At 34.1% G+C, this 19,789-nt stretch overlaps 1 protein-coding gene across 1 annotated transcript in view; it reads left to right on the plus strand.

The window, feature by feature from the left end:
• Wasl (WASP like actin nucleation promoting factor) overlaps positions 1 to 17,382 on the plus strand; it is a 70,780-nt gene extending 53,398 nt beyond the window's left edge. The window contains exons 9-11 of the mRNA XM_003475156.4: positions 3,323 to 3,846; positions 9,831 to 9,939; positions 14,826 to 17,382. Coding sequence (XP_003475204.1) covers positions 3,323 to 3,846; positions 9,831 to 9,939; positions 14,826 to 14,887 — 695 coding nt within the window. The 3' untranslated portion in view covers positions 14,888 to 17,382. The remainder of the gene's footprint in view (positions 1 to 3,322; positions 3,847 to 9,830; positions 9,940 to 14,825) is intronic.
• The last annotated feature ends 2,407 nt before the right edge of the window (positions 17,383 to 19,789 follow it).

The raw sequence follows: 19,789 nt of genomic DNA on the forward strand, positions 1-19,789 counted from the left end.
TTGTTTGAAGTAGATTAACTGATAATAATCTCTCCTGTAGGTCCACCACAGTGGAGTGGTATGTATGTGGGACATACGATTTTACCCAGTGCTCTTAAGTTATGCATGTTGTGCTGTGTTGATTTTCAGAGGAATGAGAGTTTATATGTCCTACTTTCAGTCTAGTTTTCTGCCGGATACTCAAACTAATGTTTGGACATAGACAATCTTTAAAAAAAGAAGTTTCTTTCTGTGTGAGCCACAGCTTATATTTCATCTGTAGTTTAGACAATTTTATTGAAGTTCTCTATATTAAGAAAAAAATACCTATTGTCACCAGGCCCCTGTTGTTTGTATTACTACTAATTAATTGCTAACCTGAATGAAATTCATTTATATTTTTATGTTTACTTAATTTTGGGAGGGGAACTAAACATAAGCACACAGCTTTTAAACTTAGGAAAATTGATAATATTCCTGTAAATTAAAATTTATAGTAAAATTTTCCTGTTTTATTACCTTGGTGAGAGTCCATTAGATTGATTCATAAATATTTTTTGAATTCCTTCTTACTGCCTGTTACTGTTGTTATTGTTGTTGCTGTTTGGTGCTTAAGCCTTGTACATTCTTGCTAGGCAGGTGTTCTGCCACTGAGCTATATCCCAAGCCCCTGTTTTTCTTTTAAACATGAATTATTTTATAATTTCTTTCCAGTTTCTAGAAGTATCCAGAAAACTGTCTAACAGTATCTTAATATTGACCTGAAATAATTATTTTGAAGTTCATCAGTATTTCTTTGTAGGGTGTCATTAAGACAACTTTTTTTCCCCATTAGCTGAAGTCTTAAGTTTAAAGTTTAAAATTTGCTAGTGAGAGCAGTTTTCATTTGTTGTATCATGCTTTCTTACCTCTTTGTGTGTTTGGTTGCTTTCTCTTTTTTTAAAATTCCAACCCTATTGTCAATGTCTAGTGTGTATGCTGACTTGAAAGTCTTAAAAATTCCTATTAGATTTCTCCTAGTGGTGTGTGGGTTTGGTTCAGGTATGCATGTAATTCTCATTAACAGTGTGTTGTCTATCCTTTTCTGCCTTAATTCTCTTATATTTTTACCATTAGATATATTTTTTTTACTTTTATATGCTTTCCTTATGTAGATATAGTGCAAACTACTAAAACAAAGTTACTAATAAGTGTATTAAGAAAATACAGAAAAGTTTGCCATTACTTTCAAGACAATAAAATTTTACTACACTCCAACTGGATTCAGCTGATAGTTTATTCACTATATAATAGGATTCTCTTTTTTCTAAGCAGTAATTTAATGTCTGTTTTAATGGTGTTATCTGGACTCCAAATTATACCAATCAGTGTACTTTTATTGCAGGTTCAAAAGAGCTTTAATCTAAACTTCTTGATGAAATCATGTGACATATTTGATTACTTAATACTTTAAAATCTGGATAATATAATAGTAAAATAAATAATCCAGTACTTTTAGGTTTTTAAAATGTAGAATAAATTCAAATTCAGATTTTACAGTATAGTATAATCTAATTAGACTTTATAGTAAGATAATACAATAGTAAAATAACCTGGATTCCGTTCCTTGTGAATAAGAGATGAGCAAATTGTAAACTATGCCAATTTAGGTAAATATCACTGCAATTTGAAATATAAATCTAAAACTGATTAAAATTAAATTAGTATTTCCTCAAAAGGTCTGACGCATTCTTACACAGGATGCACATATTATATGCCATTCTCTCGTTTTTCTCCTTTAATAGAAAATATGTTAGAAAACAACTCTGCTGTTAGCAAGTTTTAAATCTCTTTAAGTCCAGTTAGAAAATTGGGTGAGCCTTAGCTGTAACACCCTGACTTTTAGTATAACTTGAAAGAGACGCCCAATTCTATCACTGTGACCACTAGTATGTAAGATAACTGTTCTGCTTACAACTATCTGTGATTTGCAGCTTGGAAAGTATATGTCCCCCAAAACACCCTGTGAGTTTTGCACATGTTTCATTCAGTATTTTTAAATGTTTGACTATAATTTTTCAATAGCATCATCCCCATGATTGTCCCAAAGGAAATCAGAAGATACTGTTCCTTTAAAGTTTTTCCTCTTTGGTATCATTGCATTGTTGAATATCTGAACCTGTTGATGTTTGTAATTAAGATAGGTATTTTAATTTAATATATGAGGTAAGAATATTCCTCAGTGCCTCATTATGTTCTGTATCAGTAAATAGAAATAGCGGTAAGGGTTGCTGATACATCTCTACATCTGAAATTTTAATTCTTCTGATAGCTATTTCAACGGAGAAATGATAAATTATTAGACAAATTTGCATATTGTTGGCAAAAGCCATGTCTCCAGAAACATAATAAAAATAAAATTTAACTTCTTTATTCATGTTTTCTCATATGGTCTGATGTTGCTGTGCTTTTGAGTTTGTGTTCCCATTGTGTTTTCACATAAGTAGAATAAGAATGTAAATATCATTATTCTCAGAGTAATGGTAACTAGTTTAATTTTGCATTTTATACAAATTCTCAGTTAATTTGTCCATACTCAGTTCATATGTTCTAAATAAGTAATTAAACATTTCTGTTGAACAGCCTACCTCCCTTAATACCACTTTCAAAATTGCTGACCATTTTTAGAAATGTAGAATATCGTTATTATAAAAGAGCATGTAAAATGACAAAGGATTACATTTTTATAAATAACAAAGCATTACATTTAAATTTAGGATGAGATTGATTGATTTTTAGGTTTTTGAAATAGGGTCTCACTGTGTAGCCCAGGAACTCACAGATTCTCCTGCTATAGCCTCCTGAGTGCTGGGATTACAGGCATGTGCCATCACACCTCCTTAGGATGACATTTAATGTGAATAAATTCTAATAGATTATGCCCACACTGTAAAATTTGAATCTTAATTGATTTTATATAAAAAACTTAAATGTATTTGATTCTTAGAAGATATTCATTAGTTTTTATTAAAATGTCAAGTAATGCTTATGAAAGAAAATGTTTAATTCTATTGCTCTTATCTTCAGAACTGATACTGAGTTCCAAACATTATATTCTATTGTTTTAGCTAATATTTTTCAGGAAACAAAGGAAGATGATCTTTAAGCTAGTATTTATTTCCAAATAAAATTGCAAGATATGAGTGCTCAGCCAATGTTTGTATATAAAATGCAAAGATGAGGGCTGCTTTACTTGGTCTTATTTTTTAGGAGGTTTTTTTGGCATGTTAAGTTACTTTATTAATAGAGTGTTTAGGGGGGCAAAAAAGGATGCTTTTATATTGTTTTCCTGTTTTTATTTCAGCACCACCACCTCCACCACCATCACGAGGGGGAGGGCCACCTCCACCTCCTCCTCCTCCACACAGCTCGGGCCCTCCTCCTCCCCCTGCCAGGGGAAGGGGGGCTCCTCCCCCACCACCATCCAGAGCTCCCACAGCTGCACCTCCACCTCCGCCTTCCAGGCCCGGAGCCAGTGTCCCACCGCCACCGCCAAACAGGATGCATCCTCCTCCACCTCCAGCCCTTCCCTCCTCAGCACCTTCAGGGCCTCCACCGCCACCTCCACCTCTGTCAGTGACAGCTGGGTCAGTGGTGCCACCCCCACCGCCTCCACCTCCGCCTCCACCTGGGCCACCGCCTCCCCCTGGCCTCCCTTCTGATGGGGATCATCAAGTTCCAATGCCAGCAGGAAACAAAGCAGCTCTTTTAGATCAAATTCGAGAGGGTGCTCAGCTAAAAAAAGTGGAACAGAACAGTCGACCTGTGTCCTGCTCTGGAAGGGATGCACTTTTAGACCAGATACGACAGGGTATTCAACTGAAATCTGTAAGTAATCTGACCTTTTCATTTTAGATTATCTAACAGAATGAAATTTTAAAGTAATTCATGAAGCATCTTTGAAAAGTTTATTCTTTTATCTTTTCTATTAGTTATATTCAGATTTTTAGCCCTATGAACTTTTAAATCTTTGTATATAATCAGTGAATTTTGAGCTCAGATAATAAAATCTTAGAGCTATGTAATTCATATTTTTATATCAAAGTATAGAATAGTCTGTCATCCCAGAAAGTTGTGTGTCTTCCAAGTTTGTTCCTCTGAAAATGATGATTGATCTGATTCATAGATTAATTTTGCCTATTCTAAATCTTCATATAAATGGAATTATGTAATATGTTGCAATTCATTGTTCTGGACTCTACTTTTACGTAAAAAAATACTTTTAGAAATTCTTATTAAACTATGGATAATTTAAAACAGCCCTACTTTAGACCATTTGAGATCACCTCCGTTAATCCAAATCAGTAACTTTATGGAAACTAAGTTATATTTTTAAAGTGTTCGTACACTGAAATTTAGAGTAGCAAAGAATCAGCCTGCACAGAAAATTAATACTTCTAATGGGGTTTCTGGTGATGATGGCAGACAATTTTGGATTTTCTGAATCAGAGAAGATGATCATTTAACTCTAGGTCATTGAATCTTTCAGCAATTGACAAACTTTTTGTAAATAAAGAACCAGATAGTAAATATATAGTCTCGGAGGTCATGTGACTTGTTGAAGCTTATTAGTTGTGCTATTCTACACCTAAAGGGGCCACCAAGAGTACATAATGAGTGAATGGGCATGACGCATAAAGTTTGTTTATTTCACTAAAATTAGAGTTACCTGTAAGTTGCACATGTTACTTTTATTTTTTCTTCCAACAATTTAAAAATGTAAAAGTCATTTTTAACTTTGAAACTCTTTTTTTAAAATGGGATGGAATAGACTTAAAATGCCCTTAGGCTATAGTTTATTGTACTCACCTCTTTGTATTATACCCTTTTTCCCAAGAGAAATAGCTTGTGAATTGGCTTTTAAGTTTCTTTTAGAAAAAAAAATGCTTTCTGTTCTAAATGTAAAATACTAAATCATTATTACCCTAAACAGTCGCTTTCCTTTTGGGTACATCCAGTGTATTATCATAGAGTATATAATTGGTAAATTATTGGCAAATTATATATTTGATCTGAAATTCCTCTAATTTCTTTAAATTTTCTATATATAGCATCATAGTTCATTTTGTTATCAATATGACTAGCATGAAGTTACAGATGTAATTAAAGAGCTTAGCAGGAGTCATATAAGTATTCACATAGCATATATTTTGAATTCATGTTTACAGTACCTCAGGTAACCTTGTCTAAGTAAGTACTCTACTAAAAAACTACGTTTGATGATTGTATTGTGTTCTTGCTTTGTGCTCTCTGCATTGTATTACCAGATGCTTAAAGGTAGCCCTGGCTAGTGTTAGAGCCTCTTGCAAAAACTACAAAGCTCTGAAACTTTGTTACTTTCTCCAACTTTTGATGCTTCTTTACTAATAATAGTTACATAAAGCTTAATTGTCTCTAAAATAATAGTTACCTAAAACCTAATTGATAGTAAATGAGTATATATCTTATATTTACAGTGCTGAATTTGGTTTGTAACCAGAATGGTAGAATTAGATTCATAAACCAAGGTAGCCCTGTATATATTTTTTTTAAATTTTATTTAAGGAGAAAAAGGAAAAAAAAAAAAAAAAAAACCAAAAAAAACCCAGAAAAAGGGTACAAGTTATACAGAATTAAAAAAAAAAAAACAGTAGGAAATCACTAGTTAATAGATTACATATTGTCATCTTAGAAATAGTTGTTCAAGTTACAAAATTAAAGCATATAAAGTGGACATTCAAACAGTGAGATTGCAAACAGTTCTGTTCAATGATCCACCAAAAACTCATATGGTTATGTATCTTATATGCTTAAGTATACATGCAGTTTTATCCTTTAGAGCACTTTCTTTTCCTCTCTTGTTTACAATGACAATTACACATTTTGAGTTTTATTACTCCCATAGTTATTACCTTTTTTTGAAGAGAATAAAACCAAATGTGACATAACAAAACAGAGTCAGTCAAATCAAAAGGATGGACATAGTACATAATGTAAAAACAGAATACAAGGTGATCAACAATGGTTACAATAATGCCTCTTGCTATCTTAAAAAGAATTACCTATATCCTCAGTTATAATAAAATTGAATAATATAGTAAAGAATAAAACCAAAACATTGGAGACATTACAGAACTTCAAAAGAAGATTATAGTCAAACCAGAATGGGCATCATAGTGAATCTTACTGTATTCACAGTTGTTGCCTATACTCTCAACTTGGTACTATGGAGCAAAACAGAATAGAGTAAAATCAGTCAAAACAAGATGGTGAGAGCAATACAGTGTTTCAAATCAAGTTAATAGGAAATCAAAGTGGGTTACTATAATATATCCTGCTACTTTTTTATTTATTTTTCCCTTAATTAAAAAGATAAAAAAATAAATGAAGATTGAGATAAAAGAGGACATAACAACAAAACAACACAGGTCAGAACATAACCATTTAAGCAAAATAGTGTTTCACCACAAGATACCCGACATAAAAGTAGTTACCATAGTGTCTCTTTCCTTGAAATCTTTGAGTATAACTTTGTATACTGTAGCATCAAACATATCAAGACAATGTAAAACCATTCAGGAGAATGGCAGTATTACAGGGTATTTAGCACCAACTAACAGAAAATGAACAATGGTTTCTGTATTATCTCCTTGTCTATAAAAATTTTTGTTTATATTATCACATATAATAAAATCCAATAAGATACAACATATTAAGACTGATGGAGACAGAAGAATACAAGCTTGATGGGACTTCAAAACAAGATGATATTAAATCAGCACTCGCTATTATGATGTCTTGTTTTCTCCAAAATAGCTGTTCCTACCATTCAACCTTCTCTGCCTCATTTCTGTTGAGCTCTTTTTCTGTCATTAGTTGTCAGTTTGTCTTCTTCATTTTGCTTTCTGCTCCATTTATTGTGGCTTCTCTGCCACTGTTTCTGGAATCTTGGTATTTTTCTTTTTTAGAATGTCCTGCAGTATTCTCTGTAGAGTTGAATTGGTGGTTGTAAATTCCCCTTGTTCTTCTTTATCCTGGAAGCACCTTGTTTCTCCATTAATTTCTAGGGATATATCAATCCTGGCTGGAGGTTATTGTCTTTCAAAGCTTGAATTATTTTGCCCCCACGCTCTTCGTGATTTGATGGTTTGTGCTGAGAAGTTTGCTGTAATTCTAGTGGGTGTTCCCTTGTAAGTGATCTGTTTCTTGTCTCTGACAGCTTTTAATATTCTGTTCTTATATTGGATTTCTGGAATTTTGATCATTATATGCCTGGGTGTAGTTCTGTTTGGTTGTAGGTGGCTGGGCTCCTGTATGCCTCATACATCTGAGTATCTTTACCTTTACCCATATTAGGCAAGTTCTTCTGGACTATTTCTGTGAATAGCCTTTGCAGTTCATTTGTTTGTATCCCTGTTACTTCTTTTACATTCTTAATTCTTAAGTTATAGATCCTCTTATCATCTTCTAGCCTTTGAATTGTTCCTGCTTCTTTCCTTGCTATTTTTAAGAAGTTTTTCCTTTCATGCTCTCACATTGCAAATCTGCCCTCCAGTTCAAATAATCTATCCTTAGTTTCTTTCAAACTGTTATGCCAGCTTTCAGTAGAGTTTTCAGTTTCCTGGCAATCTCTTTGAACGTGCTTCATGTATTCTACATTTTCTCTATTTTCTCCATCAAACAATTCTCCCCTTTTTTTCTGTTCTTCCATTCCACCATCTGTCTTTTCTTGGGAGGTACTTAGCATTTCTTTAACTGTTCTACTTCTATCTTGCTTTAGTTGATTAAATATTTCACTTTTGAACTTGTCTATGAGGTCCCAGAGATACTGCTTTATGTCTATTGTTGCCATGCCTGATATTACATGTTTTCTGTCCTCATTTTCCTTTGCATTTACCTTTCCTGGATCAGTGTTCTCAGGATTGGGGACTGAGGACCCTTTCTTGTTGCTCCCTCTTCCCATACTTTTTGTTCCTTCCATACAAGCATATGTAGGAGGCCCAGTTTCTTTCTTTGTGGGTTACAGTTTGTTTGAATTGCGCTGGCTAAGTGGTCCCACCCACTGCAGTGTACTAGGGAGACACAGATCGGTGCAGCCTATGCTGGGCCCGCCCCTCCAGGTCAGTCAACCTGCTGAAGGCTTCACTGCATTAGAGTGCGCTGCCAGGCACAGGGACCTGGTTTGGTCTAGCCTACTGAGTCAGTCTGTGGCGTCACTCAGGGCAAGCGTCCCCCACCAATCCCGTTTGAGTGATGAATATGTGACTGCAGCGTCCTGTTCCAGCTACTCTGCCCAGTCCCAGAATGTCCTCTGTTGGAGCTTCCTAGTCTATGGAAGGGTCCCGTTCCTCTCACCGCAGGTCAATGCAGGGCTCCCCGCCAGTTCTGCTCTCAATTCAGTTTACCAATTCCCACTCTCAGAGTTTTCCCATCTCTATCCCTGCTGTGCCAATTCAGATGCAGCAGTGGCTTCAGGAAATTCAAGCTGTGGTTTCCAGAGGCGCAGGTTCCTGTGGTGACACTGAGACTTTAGGTGTTCCAGTTGTAGCACCGGGATTGCATTTTCAGTTGGTTTCTCTCAGCTTAGTTCATTCCTGCGTCAGCAGGGTATATCTCCCCCTGCTTAGGACTCCCCACACAGCACCATTCCTGGAATCTAAGCTGGGTATCTCAGAGAGCCTCTGTAGCTGCTGTTATCTATCCGCCATGTTCTCCTGGAAGTCCTGTATTTTTTTTAAAAAACGAAAAAGTTTTTAAAGTATTTTAGGAGAAGAATTGTCTTAAGATGATTTTCTCCAGGAAATAATTTAAAATTTCATATAAATAAAAATATATGTTTAAAATTTTATATGATTATTTAGCACAACTGTACTTTTTCATCTTTAATTATACCAATATTATACATTTATGGAATAATTACAGTCAAATATAACAAAGTGAAAATATAAAAGTCCTTCCCTGTTTTAGGCAGTCACTTAAGCAGTATGTAAAATTGTATTTCTTCCTGAATATTTTTCCTGTGTTCTTCCTTCTTCAGTATGCATATTGGAAATAGGGATAATTTTTTAATTTTATAGATCTAGTAGGGATAGTTAATTGACTTGTGAGATGGATGTATTTTAATAGCTTCTCAGTCTCCTGAAAGAGAAGCGAGGTTCATTTTGAAATATTCTATACACATTATTAATTATAACTATATAAAACATAGTTACAACATAGACAACTGAATTTTTCTTGGAAAACATGAATTTCTGCTCTTGTTCTTGCTCTTAGATGTCTTAATGTGGTCCCCACCTAATAAGTGCAGGAATCTAAATATTACACTAGGTTCATGGACTCATGTCCCTTGCTAGTAGTTTTAAATTTTGTCTTCTAAGGGTTTGTGTGCTCAGTTGAGGAGAAGTAACCCAAGTTTCAAGGGGCAAGTATTATTCAGGCAAGAGTTTAATTATTATGTAAGTATAGTCATTGTGTTTTTGAAATGTGTGATATATTATATGTATTAATGATACTGTGAAGGAAAGAAAGTATTTCTTGAACAGTTCTTTAAAAGTGTAGTTTGCTTCTTAATTTGGTTAATTGTATCTTGGGCTTGCAGATGTCCCTGCTTTTTTTTTTTCCTTGTATTTTTTCTTTTTAGAATAAGAAGTGATTCTAAAAAATAGGGCATTCTGGGGAGACAGCCTCTTGCTGAAGATTTATGTTGCAGTGTCTTTGTGTGTCTGTGTGGTACTGAGAATTGAGCCCAAGATGATGCACGTGCTAGGCAAGTGCTATGCCACTGAGCTACGGCTCCATCCCACAGCTGAGTTTCCATGTTTTTCTTTTCCAAGGTGTCAGATGGTCAAGAATCTACGCCACCAACACCTGCACCCACCTCAGGAATTGTGGGTGCATTGATGGAAGTGATGCAGAAAAGGAGCAAAGCCATTCATTCTTCAGGTATTTCTTTGCATACATGTGTGTGTGTAAAATAAACTTGCATATTCTGCTACTGTTCATTTTATAATTGTCTTACAAGCTTTTTGTACTACTACTGAGGCAGGTTCTAGGTAGTATTCAAAACAATTACTGTCTATATGTCTAGGCTGTGTAAAACTTAATGGATGCCAGGGAACCACAGCCATAACAAAAAACTAGGGAAAAAATTTTGGAAGAATGATAGTTTTGTTTCCTGTGGTGACAAATGCTAGTAGAATTCCTGGCAAGCAACCTCTAGAAGAGACTTGAAGTTTCTGAACCTTACTCCTATGATATTTTGATAACGTAAGAAATTCTATAAGATCTTCTAATCTATTTAAGGTTAATGCTGAAAAATTAGGTGACTCCTAATTTTTTGATTTTGGAATTCTCTAAAGAATACTTTCTTGTGCCTCTACCTTTCATCATTGCTTAAAAGGTTTATTTGAATAAACTTTAAAATTGTTAAACATACCTATATGACCATATAGATGAATGTTGCTCTTTTAAAAAGGCAGTAGTATGCATTTGGCTGATTGAAGTGATTGGGGTCTACTACAGTGCTCTAGCATGATGTGCTACAATCATATCTTTGTTTTTATTACAAATATAATTTCAGTGAACTTCAATTTTTTTGTTACATGGAGAGAATTCACATATGACTGTGATATTAAAATAGTATTTAATGTTGAGGTTGCTTAGCACACAGTAGGTACGCAATAAATGTTACTTTCTTTTTCTCTTTAGAGACCTCAGTGTATTTTGAGGGGGAGGGTGCTCAGGATTAAACCCAAGATCTTGTGCATACAAGGCATATATTGTACCATTGAACTACATACCCAACCCTTTCTAAAATTTTTCTGGTCTTGCTGTATTTCCAAATAGGCCTCAAACTGGTTATCTTTCTGCCTCAGCCTCCCAGGTAGCTGTGATTACAGGCAAGTGTCAGTTTACACAGTTAGAACATGGATATGTTAAGGTACTTGGCAACATTTGTTTTTCTTAGGTGGATATATTTATTCCCATATCACATTACAGAGAGAGACACTAGACTAATTCATTCCATAAATATTTGTTGTGGAATAATACTAAGATTTTAACCAAACAACAAAATTCCCTGTCTGTGTGAAGGGAGCAGGGCGGGAGAATTTATATTAAATGGCGATAGGTTTTAAGGACAAAAGCTTATCTGAGGAAGTCAGTAGGGGATTAATTACAGTTTAATTACAAGTTGAGGGAGGGAGGTTCAGTTTGGAGTGGGATAATAAGCCTAAATAATGTTTGAGAGAAGACCAGAAGGAATTCAAGGGGTAAAACCTGTAGAAACCTGGGGGAAGCATGTCAGGTGCAAGAACACCAAGTGGAGTGGACTTGAAGTTGAAAAACAATAAAGATGCCAGTATGGCTGGGGCAAGAGAAAGAATTAAAGGAGTGAGATAGGGCTGATTTTTAGTTTAAATGTGATGGAAAACTACTGCAAGGTGGCCATGATTCAAACAAGAAACCATGGAGACTTGAATTAGATTGACATTACCAGTGAAAAGTGCATAAGTGTATTTTAAATCACTGGGATCGGTGATGGATTGGAAATTAGGTTTAAAAGTATGAGGAGTGAATGATAACTCACAGGTTTTTAACCTGAGCAGTTAGAAGAGTAAAATCTCCTTACAGATACCATTTTGAAAACTAAGCGTTTGGCTTTTGTACATATTAAACTTGATATACTTATTAAAATGTACAGTTGGTCATTGATCTAGAATTCCTGAAAGATGTCTAATGTTGTAAATTTGCATGTCAGTAGGTTGTGCATATTACATGGTATTGAAGTTTTAGAGTGGATGAGAGTAGGTTAATTTAGGGAGGAGAAGGTCTCTTGAGATCTGAGGCCTGGAGAATACAGTACAGAGAATCGAGGTGAAGCAGATGTTTGAAAGAGTCAGTAATCACTGCATCACATGTTTCTGATAGTTCAAAAATAAATAGAGGGAACTGTGCTTTAGATTCAGCAATAGGTGCAATATCTAGATGCAAGAGAGAATGATTCTCTCTTGGATTTAGAGTGGGAGTCGAAGGCTGTAAAATACATCAATTTGGGACTGAGGATATAGCTCAGCAGCACAGTGCCTGCCTGGGAAATGTGTCGTGAGTTCAATCCCCAGCTACCCCCCTCCCAAAAGAAAGCGTGTATATATATTTCAGTTTTATTTTTGCTTCCTGTTCTTTAAAGATACTCATTAAAGTGTCTTTTGTTTTTCTAAATTTTACTATTTCTCTGTAAGCTTATTTAAGAAAACATTCATCTGCTGTCTTACATTATTGTCATCGGCAGGTGTCCAACTTTTTCCTTTGAATAACATGACTTCCTGATTTATTTTATGCTAAAAAACTGAGCTGTCCTTTCAGAACTATAAAGTACTGTCAATATAATAGTATCAGTTATTATGTAAAATTGATAATTGTTTATAAACAATTTTTCCTATGTTTGCTACCACACACATTCTGTAATAATTTGACATTAGTAGGTGGTCTTAGTATTTTTTTGTCCCACTCATAATATTTGAAGGCAGGAAAAATGAGTCATTCATCAATATAGCAGAAAATGAATTCAGCAACTGGTACACAGGAGAATATTATTGAGAACAGGCATGGAAAACTTTGAGCCTTCTGGCAAAAGCTTGAAATGGCAAGAGTTAAACATTCTGATTGAGATTTTGAAAGTAAACTCAGTTGACTGCCATAATGCAGTTCAAACTGAACATGAAAAGAAAATTAAAAATAAAAATTCAGATATAAAAACCACTTAGGAATTTTGAAAGGTGTTAGGATCAAATAGATTTGATTCTCATCCTGTGACAGGGAAAAAGGAATTGGCAAGTTTCTGTGAAATGTGATCATAACAAAGCATTTATTTTGTCTAATCTCAGTGCATTCATAATTTTTTATTTATTTTTGGATTCATTTCTTTATACTTCCTATGTATTATATGAGGATAGAATTACTAGCTGCCTTCTCTTTTTCACTGGGTAGGAGTGGAGAGCTTGTAAACCCCTATCTTTTGACAGTCTATAAATACATAATTAGGTATACTTGATGTTTTCATCCAGGTAAATTTTAGAAGCGTGTTTAGCAGAAGTTTTGGGTAACACATTATTTTTTATGCTAGAAAACTAAACATAGAAGTTAACATGGAGTCAGTTAAACTCCTTTCCAAGTAAATTTTCTAATAAGTTTGTGCTGATCATTAGTATTAGTTAAATAAAATTATTATTATTATTGTGAAAGAATCAACTTAAGTTTATAGACCAAAGGAAGGTATCTGTGTCACTCTCTAGCCTCTGCTAATTTCTGTGTTCTAATATTAGAGCATAAGTACTTCTTTATAGAACCTTTCCATAAAAGTGTTTTTTTTTGTAGGGGGAAACAGAAGGAAACAGTTGCTTCATACTCTGTACATCTGTTTCACATACTCACCTTCTTGCTGGCTCCTTCTTTACTATCACATGCAGCTGTTATGGACTTGGCCGACTTGACCTTTATGAATTTTGTTTGAGATAGATAGGTAGATAGAGATAGATATTTGCAAGATTAGCAATTGTGAAAAGTTAGTAAAGTGTAGGTATTTGCTCATAGAATTTGATGACATTGAAATACTAATTCATTCAGCAAGCACTTACTGATCATCCTTTGTAGAGCACTGTCGTGATATTGAGGGCACAATGACAAGCAAAGGTGTTGCTTTCAGAGTTTGTATTCTGTTGTGAACACCAGGCATCTAGAGACAGAGTGGTACAGGGAAATCAAGGCTATTGACTGGAGAAGGGCTATCCTTCACACGCGATGATCAGGAAAAGCCTCTGTGGACATGGTTTTTGAGTAAAAACAAATGGTGGGAACGCTCAATCAGACAGAAAAACAGCTAGTTTAAAATCTCCTATGCATGAGTAAGGTTGGCATATTTCTGGATTCATGTAGAAACATGAATCCAAAAGGCAAACAGGGAAAAAAAAAAATGAGGAGAGAGTGGTTTGCTAAGTCATGTAACACCTTTGAGGTGAGGTCACTTCAGGTTTTATTTAGACAACAGGAAGCCTTTAGAAGACTAACCACATTATTTAAAAAATTTAGAATGTAAATAATATCATTGCTTGCTATGACAAAAGGACTAGTTCCCATAATCTAAGCAAGAGTTCCCATAATCTCAGCAAGATACCATGGTGGTCTGGAAAGTTGCCGTGGAAGTGGTAGACAGGAGCAGATTTGATTGATTGAGGCATCATTATTAATTTCCAGGGTTTTAGCATAATCTCTTGAGAAGTTAGTGGTGCCAATAACTGAGATAGAGCCAAGTAGAATGGAAGCAGTGGAAGAAGGTTAAGAAGAAAATAATAAGTTTTGAGCTTGAAAATCTATGTGAAGAGTAAAGGAAGAAAATTGAATTCATAACATGCAAGTCTGAAATTCAGAAAGACTGACCGAAATGTAGTTTTTTACACATTAAAAGAAACACATAAAATAGATTTGGGATATAGTTTAGTAGTAGAGAGCTTATCTAGCATGCATGAGGCCCTGGGACCTCTAGTACTGAGAACAATAGAATGTAATAAAAATGAGAAAGAACAAATAGGTAAAAAATGTGTTACATACAACTGAGAGACAGAGCCGAATCTTGGAACTCCTGTTCTAATCTTCAGTTTTCCATCACACTTTTTAAATGTACTTTTTGGATGTTAGACTATATTAGTAACTAACCTTCTCTGGAAATTAAATGGTTTCTGCTTCATGAGCTAAGAAAAAAAAAAAAAAAACCACCCAACATTTCTGTAATGTCATTTTAGCATGTTTAATTTTTTATTTTGATATTGTTCTAGATGAGGATGAAGATGAAGATGATGAAGAAGATTTTGAGGATGATGATGAATGGGAAGACTGATCTATATATTATATATATATTATATATATATATATTTTTAAGGTGAAATACTAAACACTACTTTCTGTCTATGGATTCTGTAAAATTACCATGTAAATGTTCTACCAATTTGCTGTATATTTTTGTTGCCTTTTTTGCTTTTTTTTATTAATCTGTGCAATACCTCATTTAATCTGTAAAGGTTTGTCGTAATACTCTACAAAGCTACTCCCTGTGACTGTGTGCAGGTTTACACCAGGATGCTCACTTGATTTGTGAATATATTTCATTCCATCAACAAGGGAGTTTAAATATTATGTGTGAGACTGACAAAATCCTTAATGTAATTTAGTTATAATGCCAGAAGGAAAACACTATTTTCATACCCTACTTTTTCTGTACCTAAATTTTCTTATTGAAATCTAGTATAGCACTACATTCTTTTTTAAGTGATATAAACTTTAGTTTCTTTAGCCCCTTCATTTTGAATACAATGTTACATAAGAATGTTGAAGCTGATACATTGCACAGTTCCGTAGACACTACTACATTGATACAGGTTTTCAGATTTTAGCAATATGCACTTCACAGAATCACTGCAGAGATACTAATGAGGAAAATCAGTAACCACCTCTTCTAGCCTTGTTACCTGTTCCTGGGACGGCAGTGCTATTCACAGGCTGAAATCACAAGGAGCCCTTACATACGTGCGATCAGCTGAGGTTATTTTTATGTTGTAGCAAATGTGGCAGGCTCTTTTAGCCAAAAATTTTTAAAAAGATACTTTGACATTATTCTAAAAAATTATTTGAGTTGGAGCTTTGGGGATTTTATCCGTGAACCACTTTACTATTTCCTTAAAATGCTATTCAAATCAGCATTATTTAAATAGTAGGGAATTATTTTAAGTTTTTACTTTGTATGAACCATAAAAAAATCAAATTACTGTCAAAATTATGCACTGAAATGCTGAATCTATCATGCTGTATATTTTTATTTTGGCAATTTCTCAAGGTTTATATCAAACATCAGGTGAAGCATTACGTTTTTTTAAAAAAGATTGATGGTCCAGTGTCACATTTCTTGGAACATTTAACTGATTTGATATTTTTTGTTTAATAAAAATTTGCAACCTGCACATTTGTTATGCATACTAAATGATGTGTTAAATTAGGGTTTCCTTGCCTCTCTACAGTACACGAATCTGCCTAAAAGGGTTTGTTTCATATTTATAGTGCTAATTATCATTCCTACCTTAAATTTTAGGTAAAAAATTATTTGATTTAAATACATATTTTCTCACATTGAGTCATATGCAGAATGTAGTTCCAAATGTATTTCATTACTATATTCACAATATCCAACTAAAAATTATGCTATCTAGAATTGTTCCGACCAAAATCTAGTATTGGCTTGATCTTGACAGGCTGGACCTGCAAGATGTGGCTTGAATTTTAACCTGTTTATCACATACTCTAGTGATCACTCATCTAGGTGTCATAAAAATAATTTAAAGGTTTAGTTGCTGAAAGCAGTAAGTGGTGCAGTAAAATAGTTAAGTTATTCAGAGAATGTTGCCTTCCTTGCAAGAGTAATTTAAGCACATGGGGAAGATTCGAGACTTTTGTTTATTGTAAAAACAGTGCCCTTTGCTGCTAGAAACCTTTTCCTGCTTATTATCATTTTAATTGTGGCTATAGCTCACTGAGTCTGGTGTGGACAAGACTGGACAGATACTGACCAGTGTAATTAAGAATTTGTGCAAACAGTGAATAGAACAGTATGCTTATTTTAAGTAATATAAAGCATTTTTATCTTGACATTATAAAAACATTCTAAGTTTTATACAAATATCTTTGAGATAATGCCAATTTAAGGTACCACTTAATTTTTGGTCAAAGAATTGAAGGTTTTCCAATTAACTTTGGTAAGATAAATGTATATTAGAAGTGTCTTTGAGAAGAGGATATCAATTCTTTGAGTTAGGAACACAGCATGTAAGATGGATATATGATTTACCAAGGTAACTGAGTTTATTTTTTCTTAAAAAACAAACAAAATAGAAGACTTTCTATTGTTATTGCACAAAGTCTAAATTACTATTGGTTGAAACAGCTGTGGAATTCAGTCCAGGCATGAAGATCAAATCTGCTTTACCAAGTAAGGTGTAAGGTTGCATGTTTCAGTCCTCCACTGTCTTGCACTGTGGGCAGCTCCACCCGTGCATTGTCTGAAAACCTCTCACGTATACTCCAGCTAAATGATTGTCTGGTAGCCTTTGCCTTTAACAAACTAGCATGAGGCTTTTTATATCTAAATGCTATGTGATAGACAATTTCAGCTAGCCACATATTGTATGTATGAGATTCATAAAAATTTTCAATCATTCATTTCCATTTATCAACTGAGATTTTGTTTTAGTATGTGAATTTTTTTGAAATGTATAGTGAATAGGGATGTTGCACTGGTGGCAATTCATCATGGAACATAATAAAATTAATTTGACCCATATAAAACTGTGTTTTTATTTCTTAAGAGAATAAAATAGACTTAAAAAAATGAGGAAATAGAGCCATATAGTAAAAGGTACACTGCAAGAAATGATAATGGTGGATGTGTCTTGTGATTGCGTCCCCTGAGAGTTAGACTATGCTATTGTTAAGTAAACACAGTAAGCAAAAGAATGTTACACCAGTCACAGGGGTGCTCACTTTAAACAGTAAACTCAGTTTTTGATAAATAAATTTTCTGTCTCAGTGGCCCTGCCACAAGTTTGTGTATAAAGATTAAACTGCGTTATGGAATTCATAGTGTAGGAGATGCTACAGAATTCCTTTTAAGAAACATTTCAAGAGTATTATATTCTATGAAAAAGTTCTTTCTGTTTTACAAATGTGATCACTTGAGAATAAGCTTAACTTTGGGAGAATTTTTTAAAAGAGAAAGGTGTCTGACAGTTGTGTAGTCACATGATATTTATCTAATCAGGGGAGAGATTCCTGAAATAACTCTGCTTTAGGAATGGACCTGCTAAAGGACAACTATAAAGATAAGGACTATTTGTAGTACAGTAGAAAATCCTTTAGAGAAATTTTACCTCACACATTTATTTTATTGACACTTTCACATCTTGCCTCTAAAGCATGTGTTCTTTCATTAGCTCTTGTTCTCATGTAACTGTGTATATTCTCATATATATATAATATATTTATATAGTTTGTTGGGGAAACCACCGAAACATGATGTAAAGTGGCAGTTTGGACACGATAGAGAACGTACATTGCAGTTAATGGTAAAACCTCCTTTACTTCCACATACCATGTATAGTATCCTCCATTGCTGTGAGGAACATACTGAAAAATGTGTCTACAACAACCTGTCATAAATGCATATAGATGGATAGATGGACAGATGAGTAGATGATTGTGCTAACTATAGATGTACTTTTTAGCGAAATTCATGACTTGCCATACCACTGTTTTGAGTAAAGTGTAACAGCAGTTTATAGGTGATGACTGAGATATTTGTGCATTTGGGAATTCTAGTAAATTTGACGTTGTTCCTGAATGCATTAACAACTGTAAAAATCATTAACCTTAGTAAAAATTTAAGAAAAAAATTTTATTAGCATTACCAAGTTGCACTGTGAACCTGATGAGACATTTTCTGTCCTGTATTGGTTGACATATCATGGTGCAAATTTAGTTGCATTCTGATTATTGCTAGATATGTGAAGGTTTTTATCAAAACAAATTATAAGGATTTTTAAAGCATAACTATCCAGATTCCTAAACAATATTGTTAAGAACTAGGGACATAAACATTAAGGTGTAACAATGGGGTAAGATAAGCCCCACCCACACTTAACATTGTTTAAATCTAGAATATTTATTTCAAATTTGGAATGAATTTAGAGACCATCAAGTTAAGAGTCCTATGGACTGCATCAAGCCTACACTAATTTTAAAGATGAAATTACTATATTTGAGTGGTTCTGGGGTTTGCCATGTACCAAATCAAAAAGAATTTTAAAGAAGGCAGACCTGGCAATTCAGTTGCTCTCTTCCATGCATTATAATTCTGTTATAAACTTTTTTTTTTTTTTTTTGGTTTTTGTTTTGTTTTGTTTTGTTTTGTTAGAGTAAGCCAGAGATCTGGTTAATTTTGAAATGGTTCATAGCTACAGGTTTCATCTCTTCTCATATCATTTGAGGTTGGTTGATAAAAGCCAATAAGCATCCTATGCCCATTTCTGCCCAGAAAAGCTAGCTTGCTTTGAGGCGTCAGCCTCTGGTTCATGTGGTGATGTTTGCTCAGTGATGGCCATCATTTAGACATTGCCCAAGCATTGAGACATCACAAGGTACTTGGGCTATTCAATACTGGGCTTAAGTGAGGTTGAGTTTTTGATTATACATCCAGATTGTTTTCATTAGTTTCTAAAAGTTGTAAATAGACATTGTCTTTACTTGCAGATAAATATTTTGTAAGTATAGCCAACTTGTCTAATAGAAAAGTTGAGAATATACTAATTTTTCTGACTTTTTTTAATAAACAGCTACACTGTCACTTAAAAGATGAAGTTCCTCTAAGAAATATAAGGACAAACAACACTTGACCCAACTTCTTTCAGTTTTATTGTTGAGGGAAGGGAGAGTCTTATTTGGTTGCATATACTTTGGACTAGAAAAGTGGCAGAAAAATAAGATTTATGTCTAGAATTTATCGTGCTGAAGAAAGGAAATGAAAGGAAAATATGTCAGGTTGACTACAAGGAAATAGAACTGGCTACATCCCAATTGTATGGTTGTAAGGCAAATACAATTCAACCTTTATAGCAGCTACAGTCCTGAAAACAACTTCCTTTAACTGGGGTAAAAGTCTAAAGAAACAACAGAACAGCAAATTTGTATATATAAAGCG

This window comes from Cavia porcellus, unplaced genomic scaffold (genome assembly GCF_034190915.1).
Source record: "Cavia porcellus strain 051 isolate PalLab524CR breed Dunkin Hartley unplaced genomic scaffold, mCavPor4.1 scaffold_2, whole genome shotgun sequence".
NCBI classification, from domain to species: domain Eukaryota; kingdom Metazoa; phylum Chordata; class Mammalia; order Rodentia; family Caviidae; genus Cavia; species Cavia porcellus.